This window comes from Lethenteron reissneri, chromosome 25, assembly GCF_015708825.2.
Source record: "Lethenteron reissneri isolate LAM-NWPU_2019-01 chromosome 25, ASM1570882v1, whole genome shotgun sequence".
NCBI classification, from domain to species: domain Eukaryota; kingdom Metazoa; phylum Chordata; class Hyperoartia; order Petromyzontiformes; family Petromyzontidae; genus Lethenteron; species Lethenteron reissneri.
The window spans coordinates 1024438-1047853 of record NC_083803.1 but is presented as its reverse complement, the minus strand read 5'-3'; the positions used below and the strand labels follow the sequence as shown (position 1 = coordinate 1047853).

At 46.0% G+C, this 23416-nt stretch overlaps 2 protein-coding genes across 2 annotated transcripts; one reads left to right on the top strand and one right to left on the bottom strand.

The window, feature by feature from the left end:
* Window positions 1-1129: 1129 nt before the first annotated feature.
* On the bottom strand, window positions 1130-12425 carry LOC133346971 (TATA-box-binding protein-like). The gene is made up of 8 exons (XM_061558819.1): window positions 12013-12425; window positions 10116-10271; window positions 6559-6704; window positions 5221-5308; window positions 4989-5080; window positions 4416-4583; window positions 3570-3664; window positions 1130-2626 (listed from the first exon to the last, which is right to left on the bottom strand). The coding sequence occupies exons 1-8, from the start codon at window positions 12091-12093 to the stop codon at window positions 2547-2549; spliced, it is 906 nt and encodes a 301-aa protein (XP_061414803.1). The 5' UTR covers window positions 12094-12425; the 3' UTR covers window positions 1130-2546.
* An 897-nt stretch (window positions 12426-13322) lies between these two features.
* SPTSSA (serine palmitoyltransferase small subunit A) lies at window positions 13323-16789 on the top strand. Its single transcript, XM_061558818.1, has 2 exons — window positions 13323-13466; window positions 15763-16789. Exons 1-2 carry the CDS (start codon window positions 13367-13369, stop codon window positions 15861-15863), a joined length of 201 nt encoding a protein of 66 aa, XP_061414802.1. The 5' UTR covers window positions 13323-13366; the 3' UTR covers window positions 15864-16789.
* Window positions 16790-23416: the final 6627 nt, after the last annotated feature.

Genomic DNA, 23416 nt, shown 5'->3' with positions numbered 1-23416 from the left:
GGCCTCGTCACGGCTCTCCACGGGCTCGAGCCGTGGAGGCAACCCACCTTCAGAAACCGCAGCTATTTGTCACCTTACGTTACAACCCCCTTTTAGGATAGCTCATGCCCTAGCCTCTTTGAATCATTACCATTCGGCTGGATTTGATGCTATACCACCGACACTTGCGATTGGCAGTTACATTCCAATCCCAGTAAAACGTTTTTAAAGTCAATTAGTACCCAAACTGTTAGAATGTACTTCTGATCGCGCAATACATAAAGGTGAAACAGACAATCTAGAGTCTGTGAATTTGTCAGAAATATTTGAAAAAGAAATAGTACAAAAGCAATGTTTACATTTAGGGTCAGGGTTCATACAACTCAAGCCGTTGAGGCTTTATATCATGGCCACCTGTAAAAAAACAGCCACCTCAAGTTCAGTTACCTTTCCAGATAAGAAAAATGTTCGGTTCCTTACATCAAAAACATTTGACACTGGTGACTCAAAAATCAACCCTCAAAATAAACTCCGAAAACAGAAAAAGGCCCTTGGTTTGGTTTCCAACTGCATAAAGACAAGAAAGCGCTTACAATTCTAAAAGATTTTCTCTTCGACCCCCAAGCGGGTTCCTCTTGGTGCAGTACAATTACCTCTACTTTTGTTTTACATTTACATAAATAATGTCGACACAAGATTTATATGCTCAGAAATGCACTTGTATGCAACAGATGTGATCATACATAAACCTACCTCTGGGTAGTTGAAGTTCAAAATACATTTGAATTTCACTCCAATCCTGTTCAACAGGATCTCATTTAAAATGTATCCTGAAAGCAAGTAGAAATACATGTATTTTCTTCGCCGCAAGTCCCCTGATCTCCGATCATGGCACAATTTCCATAAGCACACCGTGTCTGTCTCTAGCCTCAAAAATGTTAAATCCTACAAACATCTGGGAATCTGACTCTACTCTCATTTGTACTTCAGTACACAAACAAAATATCACAGAACAATCAAGTTATGTTTATTATTCACATATTTCCCATTCTCCACTCGCAAACACATTGTTGTAAGCACCTTCATTGCCAATGATTATGGTGTAGTGATTGACAAGGTCCGCTCACAGCACCGCTCTGAATGGCTTAGACACCATGTGTACGATTCTAAATAACGACTGCTGTTCTTGAATGCGATTCAATTCCAAACCACGTTACCTTTCCTTGTTCCGACAGAAAAATAAATTGGTTGACATGTTTTCAAATCAATCAAGATCTACTTGTACGTTTACCTTGTGTGCTTATACAGAAAATACTCCGATGTACGTCTCCCCCTTCTAAGTCGTTTCCCAAATACGGTCACTTTATTAATAGCACGGCCCGATTTGCGCCGTCTCAGCCCACACTTACGTCTCTGACAGCACCCGTCGCCTCTCAGCCTTCCGCTTCCACAGCTCACCCTGTAAATCGCTTCCATTAACGTGGTTTCGATATTTGTCGTCGCACCTTTCAGAAACGCATCCCCAACGTAAACCGGGGTATTACTCTACTGGACTTCACCTGATGTAAATCTCAATACAAAAGTCCCACTTCCATGTACCAAAAGTTAGCACGAGATTTGAAGAATGTTCACTCAAGTACGCAGCGCATTCTGGAAACAACCCACGTCCCTACTTGCAGTCAACATTTATTCCCTCTAAATTGGATGTGACAAACTGGATACTTTATATGGTATGTCCAAGAGCAATTGTTTTATGATGGTGATATGTTTTTACATTTGATATGCTTCGATTTTTTTGCATGCTTGAGAGTTGTGTTCAACTCCGTTAAGCATTTCAATTACTCTCTGTAGAACTGTCGATCCCTTAGCTCTGCATGTTCTTCTGTTGCAAGTATGCTGCAATGTACTCATTACAGGTTGCTTTCAGAAGCGACTTTATGTCTCACCTTGTGAAAAAGTCAGTGTGTCTCGAGTCCCACGTGAGAACACTTAAATCTCTGTCCAGATAGCTTGTCAATAACCTGCTGGTAATACTGCCCCTTATAGACACCACAGCCAGTACAGCAATCAGGCAGGCTTCAAATCTACCTGTGCGTAATAGGTATAGGCAATGTTCTGGTATGCCTTCGCATTATTTACAGTAATATATTGCAAGAGAATGTGTTACAATGAGTTTATTAGTAATTGCAGGCCTATTACACTGTCCGAGGAGTGAGGAACAAAGTAGATTCCACATCATGCCACAACATTCAGTCACACTTGTTTCTTTGGAACGTAGGCAGAAATGTAAAATTAAATTTGAAAACAAGTAAAAAAAAAGTCTAAAAAGAAACAAGTGGCAAATAAACATCCAAATGCTACCAGTGTCGGAAAGCTAAACCCGACGTAGGTAGCGTTTGTAAAATGATCGCTAACATTGTCTTCATATTAAAGTACAAAAGTGTGTTATAGACAAATGTACATCCAGATCCGATCTGTAGGCAATACTTAAGCCTCCATGACTTGTGCTTGACAGATCACTGGTGAGGAATTCTGGGTTTTATTGTTTCCATCCCAGTTGATTTATGTTACGTTGTTTTTCGAAAGCCCTTCAGAATAGGGTAGATGTTTTCAAAGGCTTCGTAGATCTCCCCGCGTACCTTGGCACCTGCATGCATAAAACATTGCAAGCAAAATACGTAAATAATAATATAAACTTTAAACTCATAACACTTCTAGATATGACCGTATCTCAATACTTTAGAAGTGGCAACAAGACAAATTCTGACATGAACAGTAAGATATTGCAGTGTTAGAATATTGCATAAGAGAGAGGATAACAGAGAATACAACACATGATGTGTAGAGCAGAGAACATGGTGAAGGGAAAGAGGTGGAAATAGCAGGACCAGGGAGACAAAGAGGGCACAGATACAGAAAGAACAATATAAATGATGGGTGACCTATATTTCCACGTGTGGCAGTCATGTTTAGGATATATAGGGCACCAAGTCTAGTACCAGTCCACGCTGGTGGACATTAAATACATTGAGTGCATACATTGTCCCACTGGACGTTGTGAACCCAACTTGATTTCCACCAATAATTTTTAGAGCGCCACCAAAAGATGTGAAACGTATGATAACGTTCAAGGAATTTGACAAAGTTGATTAACTTTACCAGTTAAATTACTCGATTGTGACAGAGCTTTATAACTATTTAGAATTAAGTGCTTTGGTACAAGTGTATTGTCAGTGGTGTAAAATAAATACAATATTATTAAATGTATTCATCATTAACACTATCTTATAACAGAAAAATGCATTGTAGTTTAATGTTCTGAGCGGTGATGGTCCTTCTGTATGGTATTGACTAACAGTTTGATACCACATTTTACATTATTGAAAGCGATATTGCCAACAGTTTGGATAACACATGCAAACTACTTAACATTCAAATAAACCTTGAGAGGATAAACATTTATTAATTTTAAAGTTCACTGCACTTATTCAACGATAAAAATGTAGTGTTTGCAAGGCAGACATAATGCACACTTTTCTCAAACATAATTAGCATCAGGCTACCACTTCCCAAACCATCCCTGGCATTACCTGTGAGCACCACCTTTCCAGACACAAATATGAGCAGCACAATCCTAGGCTTCACCATGCGGTAGATGAGTCCAGGAAAGAGCTCCGGTTCGTAGCTATGACACACCAGTGGAAAGGGGACATATTTGAACTTTAACATGGGCATTATTATTATTTTTTAATACATATACAAAACATATCTACCTATGGCCTAATCACCCATAAATGTGTCAAATCTTGTTAGATTTTAGAAGCTAAGCAGGTTTGAGCCAAGATAGTGCTTGGGGAGTCATCGTGCAACAAACAGGATGTCATCGAGCTTTGCGGGGCTTCTTGGTGGGCATCAGAGGGCAGCGCAGCAACATATTTTGTTGTACTGTACTCTTCAGCTTCCACATCTATGCCCCCCCGCCTTCACTGACCCACGTGGTGAGATTGTGTCAAGTAAGCCCCATGACCTGCACAGGCTTCAGGAGACCCTCATTCAGCAGTGAATCAACAACAAAAAATGTACATGTGTAAACACACACTTGTGGCACAGGGGAGGAGATCCCCGGGACAAGCGGTATAAATTACATGAACCAAGGACAGTTCATAATCTCCAAGGGCAATTCCAATTATTCACAAATTCTCTTACCAGGTTCTCTCGTGACCCCATGCAAAACTCTATCTAATTGTTGATAAGCAGGTTAGGGTTACATTCCAGAAAAATCGACAGAAGCTAAGCTAAATTGGCCATCCAGCTTCCTGCCAATAAACGAACCGTTTATAAAGAGTCCTCCACGATGGTGAGTCAGCTGACTGTTCACCAATAAGCATGGAAAAGCTGAGCTCTGCAAAGGGCTACGGATACCAGTGACTGCTCACCTGCTGAACTGCTGGTGTGTAAGCACCAGCCCTTCCAAGCGGATAGGAAACTTGACATCGCAGCTGCCCACCATATTCTGGATCTTGAAGTCAAGGAACTTGGCGGGGAAGCCCAACTTCTGTACAACGCGTGCGTACTTGCGTGCTGCCAGACGGGACTGGTCTTCACTGCGTTTGTAAAACCACAACCACAGATAGCGGAACACGCATTAGAATTCGCGGCGAGTGAACTCCTAGCAGCACATCAGTGCTATAGATGGGTGTCCCTCAAACGCTGGTCCTCACAACTCTTCACAGTTCACCTTTTAATGTTTACCACTCGTTTGTATTCATTTGAAAATTAACCAACTGCACACTATGCACCTGATGGTTGGTAATCATGGACAACTATTGCGGGGTGTCAAAGACTGGAGTTTGATAAACAACGTTCGAGATAATCCTTAAAACACGAACGTTCAAATGGTATGCAGATACATTGTTTTCAAAAGACTGACAATATCGCGGGTAATCAAGTTTTATGGATAATTTAATCATAGACACACACACATGACACGTGGCGAGGCAGAAGTATACCTTTTGGCACCTGTGCACACCATCTTGCCGGAGCTAAAGATGAGCGCCGTGGTCCTGGGTTCACGGATCCTCATGATCACCGCGGCAAAGCGCTGGGGAAGACACCGCAGGCCGGTAGGTTAGTGCCAACGGGACCAAGCTGCCAGGGCTCCACGTGATCCATGTGCCACGTATAACCTAGTTCCAAGCTGTAATAACGATGAACTCAAATAACCTTATCTGATATTTGTACCTTGGGATTGTACTCGGCGTTTCTCGCGTGAAGTGCAATTTTCTTCAAGTCCAGCTTACAACACAAGTTGACTGTGGATACTATGTTCCTGGTAATGAAACAAAAACAAGATATAGGTGAGCATATTTACTACCATTCACAAATACTCTTAAATGTTACGGACATAATTAAATAAAAAAATGGAATAATTGCAATCAATTTCATGAAACGATGGAAATTGCTTGTGGTTTTACATTCAACTCTTTGAGGAGCATCCCACAACATTTGGCCAATTACTTAACGAGCATTGTGTACGTGGGAGAAAAGCAGGAGTGCCCGGAAAAAAGCTCACAAATGAAGGAACGCTCAGAATCAATCACATACACAAAGGTCTGTAGTTTTCTGTACTACCGTCTACTGGCCAACCACAGCCCAGAAGATTAGGATCTACCGTTTCTTTCCATCCACACTGCGGTCAACCACCAAAAATTGAGAGACGCAACATTTTTCGCTTCCTCCATCTGTTTGTCCTCAACTTTGGAACTCCCTCTCAGTCTCTTTTCCTAAAACGTGCTCAATTCAAGAAAAGTCTTAGCTCCTAGACCGTAACTCAAGGGTGATCTCCCTTGTTGGCCACATTGCATAACAGGCCTTTGGGACTGTCTTCAGCAACTCTGAGAAATAAATATGTACAAATAAATAAAACACATAAATGCATACACGTGCATGATAAGAGTACACACAGCTTAAATCTAAAACTCACATGTAGAATATCCACGACAGTAACATAAAATATGCCATCTACACAGTCACAAACAATTCATGCATGCAAAGATTCCACCTTTACAGAGGCCTAGACCCCCTCCTGCTTCACTTCCCCCTCGCCCCTACCTCTGACAGTGCACAATAAATTAATGGATCCAATGAATTCAGGTCCTTGGATCCAAATCTGGTGGATCATAAAAAAGAACTAGGATGCAGCTCTATATTTGTATCCATCCCATTATTAATACCAGCACACACACAACCCACATTTGGCCAGCTTCTTTGAACATATGCTCAGTCTCAACAACCCCATTGTTAGGCTAATGCACCAATTTTCCCGACATTCAGCGTCGCAGCAAAATGCCAAACATGGCCTTTGAGGCCAGTACATCACTTCCAAATCCATTTGGCCACCAACAGAACAGAAACCTGATGTTGAGCAGACACCAGATGGGGGGGGGGGTGTGGAGCAGAAGAAGGGTGTTCTGGATCCCAGCAATATTTCACTTGCATCTAAAGCATAACAATTTACATTCATAACTGCAAGTATTACTGTCTCATCGGGATATTGAGCCGGGGTGCTGTGTTACGTACTGTAGCTGTGGAACGATACCCGAGCTCTCAGAGGCCGGCGTGATAGGTGTCATGGGAGTCATGGGCGTCATGGGAGACTGGTAGAGGGGGGCGCAGCCAGGCAGGGCTGTGGTGGTGCTGCTCCCTTGTGTCTGGTAAACTTGCATCTGTGTGCCAGACAAGGGAACAGCCGAAACCCTGCTTATTCATATAATGATGCTGCAATAAAGTCAATCTTGTACATGCTAGTACTTATACCAACATCTGAAAATGCAGTCAAGTGTTGAAATGTATGCTTGCCAAATCAAACATAAGTCAAATTTAAATACCATGTCATAGCCAACACTCCGCTATACATGATGATTGTAGATTTTTTTTCAGGAGGGTCATGCCAAGATTGTGCAGGAGGGGGTGACGATTGCTATGTACAGGTGACTGGATTATCCACGCTAATGATGTGGAGGACAGCCGCGGATAATTCAAAATTGTGGTAATCCAAAAATATTAATTTTCCGTGGATTTCTGTGCCAAAAACCGCAAATATAGGTATAAATTACTGATCGATGCACATGCTCGGTGATAACACTTACCTGCTACCACTCATAAGACTCAGCCCAATTAGTGGATAGCAGAGCCATGCCAATCAACGTCAATCAAACTCCGCTAACTGTTGTAAAGCTATGCAATTACTGTGCTGTAGAGGTGATCACATGGATTTCGGATCAACCGGAGCACATGCATGTCTGGTTTAATTACGTTACTTGTAATAAACATTTACAAGAATAGCAATGTATAACTGTTTTCAGATTATTAATTTGGGCTGAAGGGAAAATCCATGATTTATAAATTTGTCAAAAACGCAAGTGCTCGGTTAATCCGCAAATTGGATAAACCGCACGCGGATAACCGAGAGTCTACTGTAACTTTGACCATGACGCCGACACGAGGCACCCTCACGAATGACACCACAGAATGTTTCACGTTCACCGAAGCAGACGGCGCATAATATTTGGTTAATGCACGCGCAGTAATAATCAGGGTAGCTGCTCGATTGGAACCGTGAATCTCTGCAACAAGTGGCGAAAGCGCTACCACTAGGTTATGTCACCACCTCTATAATGGAGTTATGAGAATTTATATTTAATAGCAAACGTCAAAGCAAGTAAACAAACAAGCACGTGGCCAATATATACAGTAAAGGAAAAAAGTATTTGATCCCCTGCTGATTTTGTACGTTTGCCCACTGACAAAGAAATTATCAGTCTATAATTTTAATGGTAGGTTTATTTGAACAGTGAGAGACAGAATAACAACAACAAAATCGAGAAAAACGCATGTCAAAAATGTTTTGATTTGCATTTTAATGAGGGAAATAAGTATTTGACCCCTCTGCAAAACATGACTTAGTACTTGGTGGCAAAACCCTTGTTGGAAATCACAGAGGTCAGACGTTTCTTGTAGTTGGCCACCAGGTTTGAACATATCTCAGGAGGGATTTTGTCCCACTCCTCTTTGCAGATCTTCTGCAAGCCATTAAGGTTTCGAGGCTGACATTTGGCAACTCGAACCTTCAGCTCCCTCCACAGATTTTTTTATGGGATTAAGGTCTGGAGACTGGCTAGGCCACTCCAGGACCTTAATCTGATTCTTCTTGAGCCACTCCTTTGTTGCCTTGGCCGTGTGTTTTGGGTCATTGTCATGCTGGAATACCCATCCACAACCCATTTTCAATGCCCTGGCTGAGGGAAGGAGGTTCTCACCCAAGATTTGACGGTACATGGCCCCATCCATCGTCCCTTTGATGCGGTGAAGTTGTCCTGTCTCCTTGGCAGAAAAACACCCCCAAAGCATAATGTTTCCACCTCCATGTTTGACGGTGGGAATGGTGTTCTTGGGGTCATAGACAGCATTCCTCCTCCTCCAAAAACGGCAAGTTGAGTTGACGCAAAAGAGCTCCAATTTGGTCTCATCTGACCACAACACTTTCACCCAGTTGTCCTCTGAATCATTCAAATGTTCATTGGCAAACTTCAGACGGGCATGTATATGTGCTTTCTTGAGCAGGGGGACCTTGCGGGCGCTGCAGGATTTCAGTACTTCACGGCGTAGTGTGTTACCAACTGTTTTCTTGGTGACTATGGTCCTAGCTGCCTTGAGATAATTGACAAGATCCTCCCGTGTAGTTCTGGGCTGATTCCTCACCGTTCTCATGATCATTGCAACTCCACGAGGTGAGATCTTGCATGGAGCCCCCAGGCCGAGGGAGATTGACAGTTCTTTTGTGTTTCTTCCATTTGCGAATAATCGCACCAACTGTTGTCACCTTATCGCCAAGCTGCTTGGCGATGGTCTTGTAGCCCATTCCAGCCTTGTGTAGATCTACAATCTTGTCCCTGACATTCTTGGAGAGCTCTTTGGTCTTGGCCATGGTGGAGAGTTTGGAATCTGATTGATTGATTGCTTCTGTGAACAGGTGTATTTTATACAGGTAACAAGCTGAGATTAGGAGCACTCCCTTTAAGAGTGTGCTCCTAATCTCAGCTCGTTACCTGTATAAAAGACACCTGGGAGCCAGAAATCTTTCTGATTGAGAGGGGGTCAAATACTTATTTCCCTCATTAAAATGTAAATCAATTTATAACATTTTTGACATGCGTTTTTTTGGATTTTGTTGTTGTTATTCTGTCTCTCACTGTTCAAATAAACCTCCCATAAAAATTATAGACTGATAATTTCTTTGTCAGTGGGCAAACGTACAAAATCAGCAGGGGATCAAATACTTTTTTCCCTCACTGTACATTACCCCAAATTGTAAACATTGTCAGGTAAAAGAGAGTTTTAAACAGATATGTTAGCAAAATAAAAAATATACTATTTAATTGCACCCATTCGATTTTGCAAACATCTGCGAAAAACTTGTCAGCAAAGATGTGTTTCTTATCGTGTTACAAAATTACGCAAAAATACATATTCTGGGTCTGCAAATTATGGGTTTACAATAGTTAAATGTGCTTTGCAAATGGCAGTTCAATACAAATTCCTACATCTCCATCTTTTCCACCATAATGAGATAAAACTATATAGGCATGATTTGGGAATTGGTGGAAACCCCTTTATTACCATTTTTGGTGGAATAATGACCAGATCCACTTGAATTACTACCATTTGGGATATTATTATTCAAATATTGGCTGAAACAGTATTTCTATTAAAAAAAAACGTTCATTTACATTTGTAAAGACATTTTCTTTGTTGGTTGTAAGACACAGTCAGATTAATGTGTTGGCAGCAAATCTATTAACACCGGATTCTGGTAGAGAATAATCAGGCCAGTGAAGAAAAAGTAGAAATGACAATGTCTGCCATATATTGGCAGAAACTCCTTTTAAAAATATCTTCACACTGTGAGGTCACAAGTTGAAATGTCGGTCGGGGACAGACATAACCAATCACCCCACTGGGATCAATAAAAAGAGTACCCATTAGTGGCAGGGCAGTGTTTGTTATTGTCAATGGCAGCTTATTAACAAGCATATTGCAGGTGCCCATGAATAGATGCACTCAAAACACACTCATACCTGTGAGGCTCCATTGTCTTGCTGCGATGTCCCAGCCTGGGGCTGCTGTTGATCGTCCGCCATGCCCATGGAGGAGCCCTGCACGGGCTGTGGGGTGAGGCCCGTCCCGTAGGGCATCATGGGACTGAAGAGCGGCATCCCAGGCGTCATCCCACCCTGCCCGCAAAGCGCACACCCATTAACATGCACAACACATTTGGCCTGGTCAAAGATGTGTTTGTAGTATGATGTTAACCACCAGCAAAAAAATATAAGCACATACAAAATGGCATTATGGAAACTGGCTGCATTGTTGGTAATTGTTTTAATAACGAATTGATAACCGAAAAACCAGTGCGTTCATTCTGTAATGACTTTTAGGCATTGCTCTTCACTGCTAGCAGCGGTGGAAAAACCACATCACAATTCTGGGGGCCAGTATTCTTTTTCATATAAAAAACAATGTTGCTGCGTGCAGAACAGCAGAGGCTTACATATTCCAACAAGCGGGGGATAATTTAACAATGATACTTGTGCGAAGCTAATTGCACTTTTAGATTTTTTTTCACGAACATATCAGAGCCAAGGTCCTCACGACAAATTAGGAGTGATTTTATTTTTACCCAGCGATTTGCTGTGCCGACCCGGAAACAAACCGTGGGTGAACCACCACAGCTGCCCTGTAACATCTGCAGGGAATTATTTTAAAAAATGTGTCCTTCTGATAAAACCCAGATATTAAAGCCTGTGACATTAGGCACTGAAAATACTCAGGGTGGCTGCAACAAAAACATTGGAAAGCACCACACTACGCTTGGCCCAACATGACCGCACGTTCTCCGGTTACTCGTGCTGTACAAATAAGAGATTTTCTGCAAATAGATTTCGGCTTCTGTGTAAACACAAATGCCATCGCGTTTTGGAAGCATATTGTCTGCGCAATGGCCTTACAAAACGGGAAAAGGCTGGGTTGTTACCCAAGCATGCAAGACCATCTGGAAACGTCAGCCTTTCTTTCACGAGTGTAAATAAAAAAATAAACTTCAGCTGGCATTCCAGGAATTGAACACGAAGGTGTTAGTCTTCAAGCTCGGTGGTAGCACGTCTGTCTTCATATGAGACTGTAAATGAATGACGAATCTCTTATTCATTCGGGAAGTCACTTAGAGGCTATTCCTCAGCGAAAACGACGTGAACACTGGCAAATGGAGGCATTACAATCTAAATATGAGGCAAAAGGCTTAAGCCTCCACATGTTCAATACTTCAGTGTTAACAGAATGATTACCTGCAATAAGACCAAATTAATTTCTGAATGGATTTCGCACAATCAGCGCGTTCAGAGCTCTACTTTTTCAATACGCGTCATGTCACATTTACAGGGCTACGAAAATTGGGAACAGAAGAGAAGCAATCATGGGACCGAATGAAGAGACGGAAAGGTTCAACAAGTTAATTTTGTTAACCAGGTGAGAACTCAAGAGACCAGGATAGCCTGTTTGTAATAGTGAAAAGTGTAGAGTGGAGGTTAATATGCAGAGTTGCATATTAGGGGGAGAGAAGCATAAGGGAGAGCAGCAGGGGGAACGGAAACAAGACGGGGAGATTCACGAGAGGTGAACATAAGAGACGTGAAGACGTAAGAGATAATATGGGGTAGACAGTGGGAATCCTGTACGGCGAGGGAGACGAGCGATGAGACAGGAAAGATGAGAAAAGAGATCGCAAACAGGAGAGACAGACAGGGTACAGACAGAAAACACGAGACGGGAGGGCGGAGAGGGCTAGAGGATCCAGGAGGTAGTGGACAGGAGGTTATGATGAGCCATGCGAGAGAGAACACGAGAGCCCCAGAGGAGACGCGAGATTGGGAGACACCGGCCACGAGACGGGCCCTGCGCCTCAGGCGGCGCACGCACTTGCTGCGAGCCGAGGTTGGGAGAGAAGCCCGACATGCTGCCCGACATGCTGCCCGACATGCTGCTGCCCGACGGGTCCATGGTGCGCCGCGATCCTAGAGGGGGCCGCGCGCGACCAGCGGGGCCCGGGCGAGGAGGCGGCGGCGGCGGCGGCGGCGCGCAGCCGAGCGGGGCCGGCTCCCAGCACAGGGTGGGGGCCTCAAGGCCCGGTCCTGTGGAGGAGACGACTCGGTGGGATTCAGCGGAGCGGGACTCTGCTGGGTGGTGCTGGGCAGTGTCTCGGCGTGCCCGGCTCGGCGTGTCGAGCCGCGGGCGGGCTCGGCTGCACGGGGAGGCGACTCGGCGGGGCTCGGCTCAGGCCAGGCGCGGGTCTTCGATCGCCGCGACTCGCCGCTCACAATCCCCACTGCGCATAGGAGTGGCGCGCTCTGTGCCGCCGCCTCATTGGTTCGATTTGTTCGACGCCAAAGCGCGCCGCAACCAATCGCGCGCCAGAGCCCCGGTCTGTCTGCGCGCGCGCACTGACACGCGCGCGGAAGGACCAATCGCGTGGCGCCTCGCCACGCGTGCGCTCTACGGAATTGAATCGCGGGGCGGGGGCTTAGAGAGCAGGATGGGGGGGAACCCCTCCCCCTTCTCCCTCCCCCCCTTCCCCCGCTACCCCAGTCGTATGACACGTGACCTCGCCTCGGTTCAAGCCCCGCCTCCACAACGACGGGGCGGGGCTGATAGTGGGCAGGGGGGCGGGGTTGCAGTTGTCGCGAGGGCTGAAATAGGGGGCGGGGCTCCTGGGTAAGGGAGGCGGGGCTCCTGGGATAGGGAGGCGGGGCTCCGGGGTGAGGGGCGGGGCTCCGGGGTGAGGGGCGGGGGCTTCGGGGTGAGGGGCGGGGCTCCGGGGTGAGGGGCGGGGCTCCGGGGTGAGGGGCGGGGGCTTCGGGGTGAGGGGCGGGGCTCCGGGGTGAGGGGCGGGGCTCCGGGGTGAGGGGCGGGGCTCCGGGGTGAGAAGCGGAGCTCCGGGTGAGGGGCGGGGCTCCGGGGTGAGGGGCGGGGCTCCGGGGTGAGGGGCGGGGCTCCGGGGTGAGGAAGGCGGGGCTCCTGGGATAGGGAGGCGGGGCTCCGGGTGAGGGGGCGGGGTGCATGGAGGAGGGGGCGGGCTCCTGAGTAATTAAGGCGGGGCTCCGGGGTGAGGGGCGGGGCTCCGGGTGAGGGGCGGGGCTCCGGGTGAGGGGCGGGGCTCCGGGTGAGGGGCGGGGCTCCGGGTGAGGGGCGGGGCTCCGGGTGAGGGGCGGGGCTCCGGGTGAGGGGCGGGGCTGTTTCTCGCAGTGAGGCAGAGCGAGGAGGAGGAGGAGGCGAGATGGCGCTGCGAACGTGGGAGCGGCTGTCGCGCGTCTACCAGCAGTACCTGCTCGTCACGGCGCTCTACATGCTGGAGCCCTGGGAGCGAACCGCCTTCAGTATCCGCGCCACGGCGGCCCTGACGGGAGGCGCGCTCCGTGTGGTGGTCACGCCGCGTGTGCGTGGTTCGTGCGGGCCGCGTGTGCGCCGCGGCTCGAACGCGCGGGTCCGCTACGTGGAGGCGGGGGTCGCCGTGAGGCGGTCGAGTCGCGGCGGGGCTGGGGCTGGGGTAGGGGCTGGGCGAGGTGATGGGAAAGACTGCCAGCGCCACGCGGTTTCTCTCGCTTATCGATTAACAACCACGACGACGACGACGCTCACCAGAGGCGGGCCCCGCACGGTGGCGAGGACACAAACACGCGCCGAGTCGCTTCAAGAAGAGTTCCACAACCCGCGGTGCTGAGCATCGCCGACCAGACAAGGGTTGCAAACTCTTCACTGAAGCTAGCCCGTGCGTATTTTGTTTTCTTACAACCATCACATTCTAATCGCCTTGTCATTCCCGGTAGAGCCTCCTCCCGGCTGGTCCGGAGAGGGTCGGCAACCCGCAGCGAAACGTGTATCGCGATGGCAGCAGCAGCAGGGGGGCACCCGACCGTGCTCATCGGAGGTGCGTAGGAAGGACAACAAGCTAAACACAGCAAGTAGTTTGTTTAAAAAGTGCATAGCTCCTCCAGTTGCTTCATCGTGTCGAAAGGAAGAACGTTCCAGACGGCCGCAGCAGCAGCGCATCTGAAAGCGCGCGATGCGGTGACCCCCCCCCCCCCCATCGTCTGTGTTCGATGGCAGAAGCCGCTGCGATGATGACCGGAGTTGGCGTGACGGTAACCCCGGCCGATCTCGCAGCAGCAGCAGCATCGCCCCTATAACCACATCGCCCCTATAACCACATCACCCGGAATGCGCCCGAGCCTCATGCATAACAGCCGTCGCGGTTATCAGATTGTTGTCCAGGCAATTCCATTATAGTGTGCAATGCCTCTGCTTCCACGTGTATGATTCCCGCATTTATTAAGCCGCACTTACCAGCGTGGTGAAATAAGGTCAATTAACACCCACTCAAATTCCGAATATGCGTGGGTCGACCCCCACCCAGCTAATACAAGCTGCACGTCGAAAAGACGATGGTTGTTGCAAGAAGCTTGCAGTTAATGTTATCATTGGTTTAACTATGTTCAAGCGTATGGTATTTGATGCAGGAACGGGTCTTAGCTAAACAGACGTATGCGGCTGAATGCATCCTTCACGGTCAACGGCTTTGCCTTATTAGGGCCCTCTGCTGGGCGAGTTCCTGATAACCAGCGATTGGAATGCCGCCACACAGTGGCCATCGCAGCTGGTGACGCCTCGGCAGCAGTATTTCAATGTCCAGCATGCCCACCCTTGTTCAGTGAATCAACAAATATGTGGGTGGTCATGAACTTTGAGCTTGGGGCTGAGTTACAGGACTCTTTTGGCATGTTTATGATGTATTGTGGATAGAGTGCCTGACTCCCGAGATGCCTTGGGGGCATTGGCTATTTGTGTAAACAAAGTCCTTGTCATTTATTCAAGCCGCGTGCTTGGAAGTTGCTAATCGTGGCCGTAATATGACATGGATGCAATTACACTGTTTTTATTAGGTAAAGAGGTAAGCTACATGTTTCTGAAAATATTTAGGTACAGAATGATAGCTAGTTACACAAGTATATAAAAAATCGAAAACTGTCCATATAAGGCTGAGACTGACTACTAAAGAAATTTATAACTTTGCCAACAAACATACAGAACATAATTTTAAAAAAACGTTACCACAACTGATGGCATGGTCCACTTGTCAACTGGTGACTGAAACTTCACGTTCATGTTTTTCCATGAACTTGACCAATCCTAATCTTCCCCTCGGGTTAGATTTTTGAAAACAGTCAAAGCCAAAATGAATAATATCACTGTAGAGCACTTATTGCCCTGCCAGCAAAGATAATGAGTTGGACTGAAGGATAAGTTCCACTTATCGCGTGACTGTCTCTTCAGACTTTGCTTTCAGCAGTGGCCGTGTGTATGCTCTTAACGAGTTCTTTGCTGTGGTGGAGTGGTGGTGCAACGGTTTTCACCACGATCAACATCATTGGCAAATATCTGAACCGTCCTGGGCCTCCCTTATGTCAATTCAGTCTTATACGAGTACCTACCACGGGGTGTGAACAACAGCCAGGCATGGTGCTGGCCACACCACCCCATCCATCGTGCACTGTATGGCCTTAATATGTGCCTGCGAACAGTACTCGCTGCAACAGCCTGTAAAATACTATACGGAGGATCTTTGTGTGTTGTCGGATGCCGTCCTCGCGTGTGCAGCCTTGACTTAACGCTCAGATTCGTTCCTGCTGGCGGTGCTGGGCATGGCCGTGTACACGGCCTACGTCTTCATGCCACAACACATCTCTGCAGCGCTACACTACCTGCAGCTGATGTGACCATGGCTGTCCGGCCAGAGCCGTCTCTGTGCGAGGGGCCCCCAAGAAGTGCGCACGACCCGAGCGAGCGTGCAAGAGCCAGCCCAGCCTGTTCTCCCTGTCCCGTTGGAGACCTGCTCAAAATTTCCATCTTCACCAAAACACATGCCTTGTTATGCTATCGCATTGAGGACCAACTGTGTGCATTTTTACAAGTCTGTTGTACAAGTACAGATATATTTTTCAGGAATCCCCCCCATCCTGCCCATGTTTTCTGAAATAGTATTTGTATGACTGACTACATTGTTAATTTTTATTTATTGTTTATTCAGAGGGTTTCTGAATGTTGCATGCAGTGGCTGTGCTTTTTTACTTTAGGTTTGTGAGTGATCCAAATCGCACGCTTGAAAAGGTGACGACGCAAGTTTCTAACATTTTGTGGTGCTTTTAAACAGCGGTTAACTGTAAAGCATTCCAACAAAATTGCTGTATTCTAAGCGGTTATCTAATTGTTTATTAAAATGCTTTACAATGAAATACTAATTTATTACATTGCTGCATTTTAATAAATTATTTCAATGCCTTGTAGCGAGTGATTTATACAAATGTAACCAGAAACTAATGTCACCAGTTTCTTGTAAATAACGGCATTGTAGCTGCTGTTGATTGGGAGCCGGGAGGAATTTCGACTCCCCCATAACTTCGCTTAGTTTCTGACTCGCTGCAGCGAATCGCATTCACTTAATGATGTGGACAAGTAATCGTCGGCAGTGCAGAAATGTGAAAATACGCAGCCTTTATACCCAGTGTATGATATATTTAAGAAATGTGTAGCGTCTGGAGAGTAGTGTGAACGATTTCATTTTGTGTAACTGTTTTGTGTCTGAATTGACAGAATTGCCCTGATGAGTCAGTCGCATGTCAATAAATCATACCTGTTCCAAGCAGAGAGGCATTCTTGAGTAAATGTTTTCATGTGGCCGTCATAGATTTAGGACGATTGACATTATTTTCGGTGGTTAAAAATGTTTTGTACAAAAAGGTGCCGTAAAGGAGAATTTGATTAACTGATATTTTTTTATGTTAGACAAATTAATTGAATGAGTCCATTGCTCGTTTTTATTAATGAAAAAGTTAATTTGTTTTTAAAGTATGATGAATCGTTTTGAAAACTGAAGTGGGGGGTTTATTTCAGTGCACATCAGTAGTCAAATAATGAGTCCTTTCATGTAAATGGGAAGTTGTCTGAACGTTTGTTTTCGTACACTTTTAAGAGTCGAGTCCACGAATACCCGCAATGTTTTATTGCGACAGATAATACATCGCTGGAGGCGAAACATACCTATTATAATCACCCAGGAATGTCTGTCCTTAACGCTCGTGACGTCACTCCACATCGACCAGCTCCCTCCAACATTCATGAGCAGGCAACGTCCTCCTAATGGACACCCCCCCCTCCCCTCAATAATCAGGAGCAGGGTGACGTCACTCAATATGGAGTACTCCCCCCCCCCCCCCTTCACAAATAATCGTGCACAAGTGACGTCACTCCACGTCAACCAGCCCCCCTCAATAATCATGAACAGGTTACATCCTCCACATGGACCCCCCCTCATTTATAATCATGAGCAGGTGACGTCACTTCACATCGAACAGCCCTCAAGAATCATAAGGTGACGTCCTCCAAATGGACACACCCCCTCCATTCATAATAATTAGCAGCTGATGTCACTACATGGGAGGGGCGAGGCGCCTCCTCCCCCCTCGGCGTCAACTTACAACCCTCACGACAAAGGCAGAACCCTCACGTCACGCGATCTCCGTAACGCTATTGAGACATCAAAGTAAAAAGGACGTCATAATGAACAAGGGATTATATCCTTCAAATGAAATAGGTCTGTGTCACCGCGCCCTTACAAATTGCACACACATGGATGCAATGAATATCACGTCGCGGTCTGCTTTTCACTTGCAAGTTTCAGATTTACTGCAATGCACCCGTCCTTGGACGGACAAAAGGCGAATTAGAAAGAAAAATCTAAATAACGCTAATTGTTATGGTTGGTAAATGCATATCAGTTGTCTTGCTGTAATTATAGTATTTAAATTCAGGTATCTTGAGGAACTCAACTGAATCCGAATCAATATTTATCCTGGAGGAATCCGATGAGCTATAAAGCTTTTTCGCTTACCTATTTACAGAGGTCATACAACCAACTGTTGAGGTTCACACACTGGTGAATTGCAAGGCTTAAAAAAAACAGCAGGTGTGTATGGGCCATATTTTTTTTGCTCGGAAAAGCTTTGGTAAATTAATAGTGAACCTGCTGACCACCTCACCACCCTTGTTGAATACTCATGAGTCACTTGATCCTCGCCAGCATTCAATGCTCGCTAACGCACTTACCCTACAGTCCATAAGCATGTTTTTTTATATTATTTGGGTCTTTCGATAAGGTCACGTAGATAGAACAATAACATAATAAAAATGAAAATAAAGTGAATAAAAAAAATAATATCACGACGTTTCGATCGCAACACAAGCAATCGTCATCAAGAGAGAAAAGGGGGGTGGGAAGCTGCCGAGGCAGGCTGTTTTAAAGGTTTGAAATGGGTGTAGCCCAAGGGTCATAAACGAAGTGGGCGGGGCTAGTGATGTTAAAGTGAGAGAGATTAGCATGTCAATGTAAGAGATTAGCATGTCAATGTAAACGGCGGCTGTGTTAGTGTGAACCTGTTAATGTAAAATCAGAGAGTCGAAAATAACTGCTAACATCGGAAGGTAGAATGGAAACATCACAGCCAGTTATGACTTACATTGGTTAATAACGTCCTTCCAATGATTGCTCAGTTTGTACCCCTCTTCTTGGTTGAAATGTGATCCCTGACATGCAATACCTCGGCGTCTACAAATTAAGCTGTGCCTGCGGCAGTAGTTACATTGGGGAAACTAAGCGACATGTTTCGGACTGTGTTCGTGAACATAAGGCAGATCTGAAATACGGTCGGACCAATACCTCAGCCGTGGCTGATCATTGTTTTAATGCGGTGGGCTCACACAAAATGGATTTCTCCAAGACGAAGGTACTCTGCAAACCCACTGGCTATCAACAAAGATTCGTTCATGAAGCCATCCAGATATATAGACACAGACACAATTTCAAGGAATAAATGTGGGACCCCTTCAACCGATGGCACAACGCGAATGTTATATTATAATTATTGGTAACGACCCTCGGCCACATTCCAATGATTGACCCAAAGTACAACCGGCATGTCGTTAATTCATGATTGGCAAAGTCTAGATTTGAAGCTTTCGTGACTGCAAGGATTCATACTCTTAGGTTTTTTCGGTAAAGTCACGTAGGGAAAAAATAAATAATAAGAAAAAATAATAGAAAAAATAATGGAAATAAAATAATAAATCACGACGTTTCGGAGGCAACACAAGCTTCCGTCTTCAGGTGGAACCGTCACAGCACGATAGCTGTATCAAGTAGTAGTACTTGATACAGCAATTGTGTTGTGACGGAAGCTTGTGTTGCCTCCGAAACGTCGTGATTTATTATTTTATTTCTATTATTTTTACTATTTATTTTTATCATTTATTTTTTTCCTACGTGGCTTCACCGAAAAAACCTAAGAGTATATTGGCAAAGTCGACAATTCATTTACGGAGAACATTCGTGAGTTGCCACGACTGCACAGAGGTTTTGTGAAAGTTGGACAATTGAAGTGGATAATCTCGTGAATATAATCAGTGACACTGGGCTTGCTCCCTTTGTCGCCGGAAAAACACGTCCGATAGAGCTCCTATTCACACAAGTAGACTCGTGGAATGTATAACCAATAGATAATATATTTTCACAAGTTATGTAATGCTCGCCAATCTACCTGGGTATTTGCCTTTTCCACTTTATTGAAACAAACATAATTAATGAATGCCTGTATTTGCTGCACGTGCACGAACTCTTGGGTTTGCAAATAATGTCATTGTTGCGTTTTAAACACTGACATTATGGGAGGAGGTGGCTGCTAGTTGGCTATTCCCAAGTCAACAGAATGGGCAGTTGTGCAACATGTGGCGGAGTGTCATTGCCGACGAGCCAACAATAGCCAATGGGCGAGTGTTATAGACGCCAATGGACCGCACACGACAAGCATAGATCACACATGGGAGGCGGTGGGGGTGGGTTTCCGTTACAATGCACAGAAAACTTCCATTACATCAGTAGTTGCGTCATTCTTTCGGTAACAATCCCCCACCCCGTCACCCTCCCCACCCCTTCACCCTCCCTTCAGCACAAATACAACTGTGTTGTTTAAATAAACATTTCAGCCTTACGAACCACCATAAAAATATATAACTGTCTATATTCGAAATGAAGAAATAATCGCGATACTAAAACACTATACAGCAGGGTTAAATTGAGTAAATGATTATGGTAGGAGTGGGGGGGGGGCGTCCAATGTATTAATGTTTTGCAAACATGTGTAATGCGAGCAAGGAATGAGGGGGCGGAGTCTGGGTCACGGGTGGAGGAGGAAGAGTCAGGGTCACGTGAGAGAGAGGATTTAGGGGGAGAACCGGAATGGATCTGGGAGTTGAGAAGGAGTGGAAACAGGAGGAGGCCACGCTCGGCAGTGGCGAGAGGGTGGCGCGATTGTCACGTGGTGGAAGGCCACGGCACCGTCGGCCAGCGGTGTACGTGGGGCACAGCAGAGCTAGTGGAGTGTGGGAAGCTAGCCGGGCATGAAGAGCTAGCAGAGTGTGCGGGGCACACAGAGCAGCAGTGTGGCTGCAGAGCGGACCAGCGGTGTGGCTGCAGACGGAGCAGCGGTGTAGCTGCGGAGCGGAGCAGCAGTGTGGCTGCAGGGTGTACGGTGGAGGTGCGGGTCTGAGCGAGGACGCCGTAGGGGCGAGAGAGAGACAAGAACCCGAATAAAGGACAACGGAGATCTACACTGTTGAAGAGTCCTTTATTACACATGGAACACCCCTGTATTTAAGGGCACAAAGGCAAAACCAGCTACACACAAGAACTCAATGTTCTACCACCTGGCTACCTCAGCCGAGCAGATTATGCCTTAAGCCCCCCGCCCCCGCCCCTCTAGTGCAGCAAGTTACTGGCATGCACCACCACCACAAAACTTCAAACTAATCACATATTCAGGTATTTATTTTTTATCGCTTGGACTTTGACTGCTGGATGAAGGCCATCTCACACCGTGTCGGGTCATTGAGGATCTACACCGCATTTGATCAGTGTGGGTTGGTGAAGAGGGGACCCAGGCCTGGTTCAGATATGCCAAGATGTTTACTTCTTTGCCTGGTATACAGGAGGTCCTGGATTATTCGATCCCGATCCTGCATCCTGTATATTTGGAGTTTGCATGTTCTCCCCGTGTCTCGTGGATTTTTCTCCGGGTCCTCTGGTTTTTCCTTCTGCATTTTTTACATTCGATTAGAGTATTTGGCTGCTAGATATTTTCACATGATAAACCACTTCATTGAGCTATCATTTGTGGCCAGATCGCTTCTGAAAAAGAGCTGTATAGCTCAGTTGGCCTGACCTGGTAAAATAAAAAAAAGTTATATTTATTTGCCACTCATGTTCGCAGTGACCAGGAATATAACTCATTGCAGGTCCATCGTGAAATTTGCTGCCCATTGTGCCACATTCAGGTATACAGCAGATAAAACTCTTCTGTGCACAATTTATTGTCTTCACATGTATTGTCCTAACAATATTAAATATAAACAGCATATCTTGATTTGAAGCTTTTGTGACTGCAGGAATCCATAATTTTGGTTCTTTCGGTAAAGTCACGTAGGTATAAAATAAAATAAATCACGACGTTTCGGGCGCAACACAAGCGTACATCATCAGGTGGGAAAGCACCTACGTGACTTTACTGAAAGAACCAAAGAGTATAAACAACATACATTAAAGTGTAATATAGTATTAGATGAGGCCACATTCTACTGATGAGACTCAATGAATTTAAAAAAAAACATTCCATGGTTATGCCCACTGAGATACATGTAGAAAAATACCAATTATTCGACAAATGTTATTTTACTTTGGCATTAAAACAACTCACCTGTTTAATCCTCAGGAAGTGCATATTCTAACCATCAACATTGCATCAACATGTTATATGACTTGAACACATCAATTACGGTTTGTTGGATATTATTAAGAATCAAATATGTTTGCATATTTTTACGGAATTCATCTGTGCTGATGAGTTTAGGCTGAAGTTGGCCTCTTATTCGCAGCTCAAATTATAAATGCGGGACAGAATGCCATATCAAGGATCTTGACTCATGCACTCTCGGTGGAGTGACCAGGGTTGTAGGCAGATTGCAAAGGGAATTAATTGTGTGAGAAGGTAATATGGTAATTGATTCTTGACAGAACAAGACATTCTAAGAGTTTAAAGATGGTTCATGACCCCTCGCCAGACAACGCCACAATACTGGAAAGAATGGTCAAAACCACACGCATCGTTCTTATATCACATCCATCCGAAACGGAGAGGACCCCTCATTAACCAGAACTAGAGAGATTATTACATTTTTAGTGACATAGCGCTGACTGTTCTACAGCAGCTGCAACTGCAGGTGGGCACTTAGCGCACACGCCGTTGAGCATCTCAACGGGTGTGCTGGCAGGGCGGAGGAACTGGGGCAAGGATCACGGTTGACCTCGTGGGGAAGCCCCTGGAACCCTCTGGTGGGTTCGAGAAGGGAGGCGTGGCTCGGGCAGAGCCAAGCTCCACCGAGGGGAATATAAGCAGCGGAGGGCGAGAGCTCCAGGCTGCCGGTTCTGGGATTGGACTCGTTTAGTCGTCATTGTCATCATCGCCGCCCTCGTCGCTGCCGCCTTCACCCAATCATTGCGCGGCCGGACAGTAGTTAGCTATCCTGGTCGACGCCATCAGTGCAACGCGGACAGGGTCGTGTCTGGGACGGGTCATGCGACGGCGTGATCGTAAGACAGAGGGGGCCCGAGTGGTGGCGTGAACTCAACAACAATTAAAGGGGAGGATGGTGCCTCCTGCGACGACCTCTTCTTTGACTGAGTGTGTGTGCGACGCGCGCCACCCGCACGCACACACAAGCCTCGAGCGGGAAGGAAGAAGAGACATATGCCACTACACATTTTTAAAGATATTACGAATCCCTATAAAAGTCCAACGCCCCATCCAATGAGCATATTAATTCTCTTTTAGACAAGACCTCCCTCCCTAAATCAATCCCAGAGCTGAGATCGGAGTTGTGTAGGCCTATTGCCCTGAAGGAGTTCCTGGAAGCTATGACTGCATCCCCTCTCACCCGCAGTTACAGATTACCTTGGACACAGCTCTATTATTGGGATACCTTCCCCACTCCATGAATGAAGCCAGCATCTCGGCCCTTCATAAGGCAGGTTCCCTGGAAGATGCCTTGGGCAGTTACAGGCCAATCTCCCTTTTAAAATAGGGACTGCTGAAAATGTTAAGACCCTAATTAATGCAGTGGATATAGCCACAAGAAACTACCTCTGCGTATGCCATAGTGTGGGATG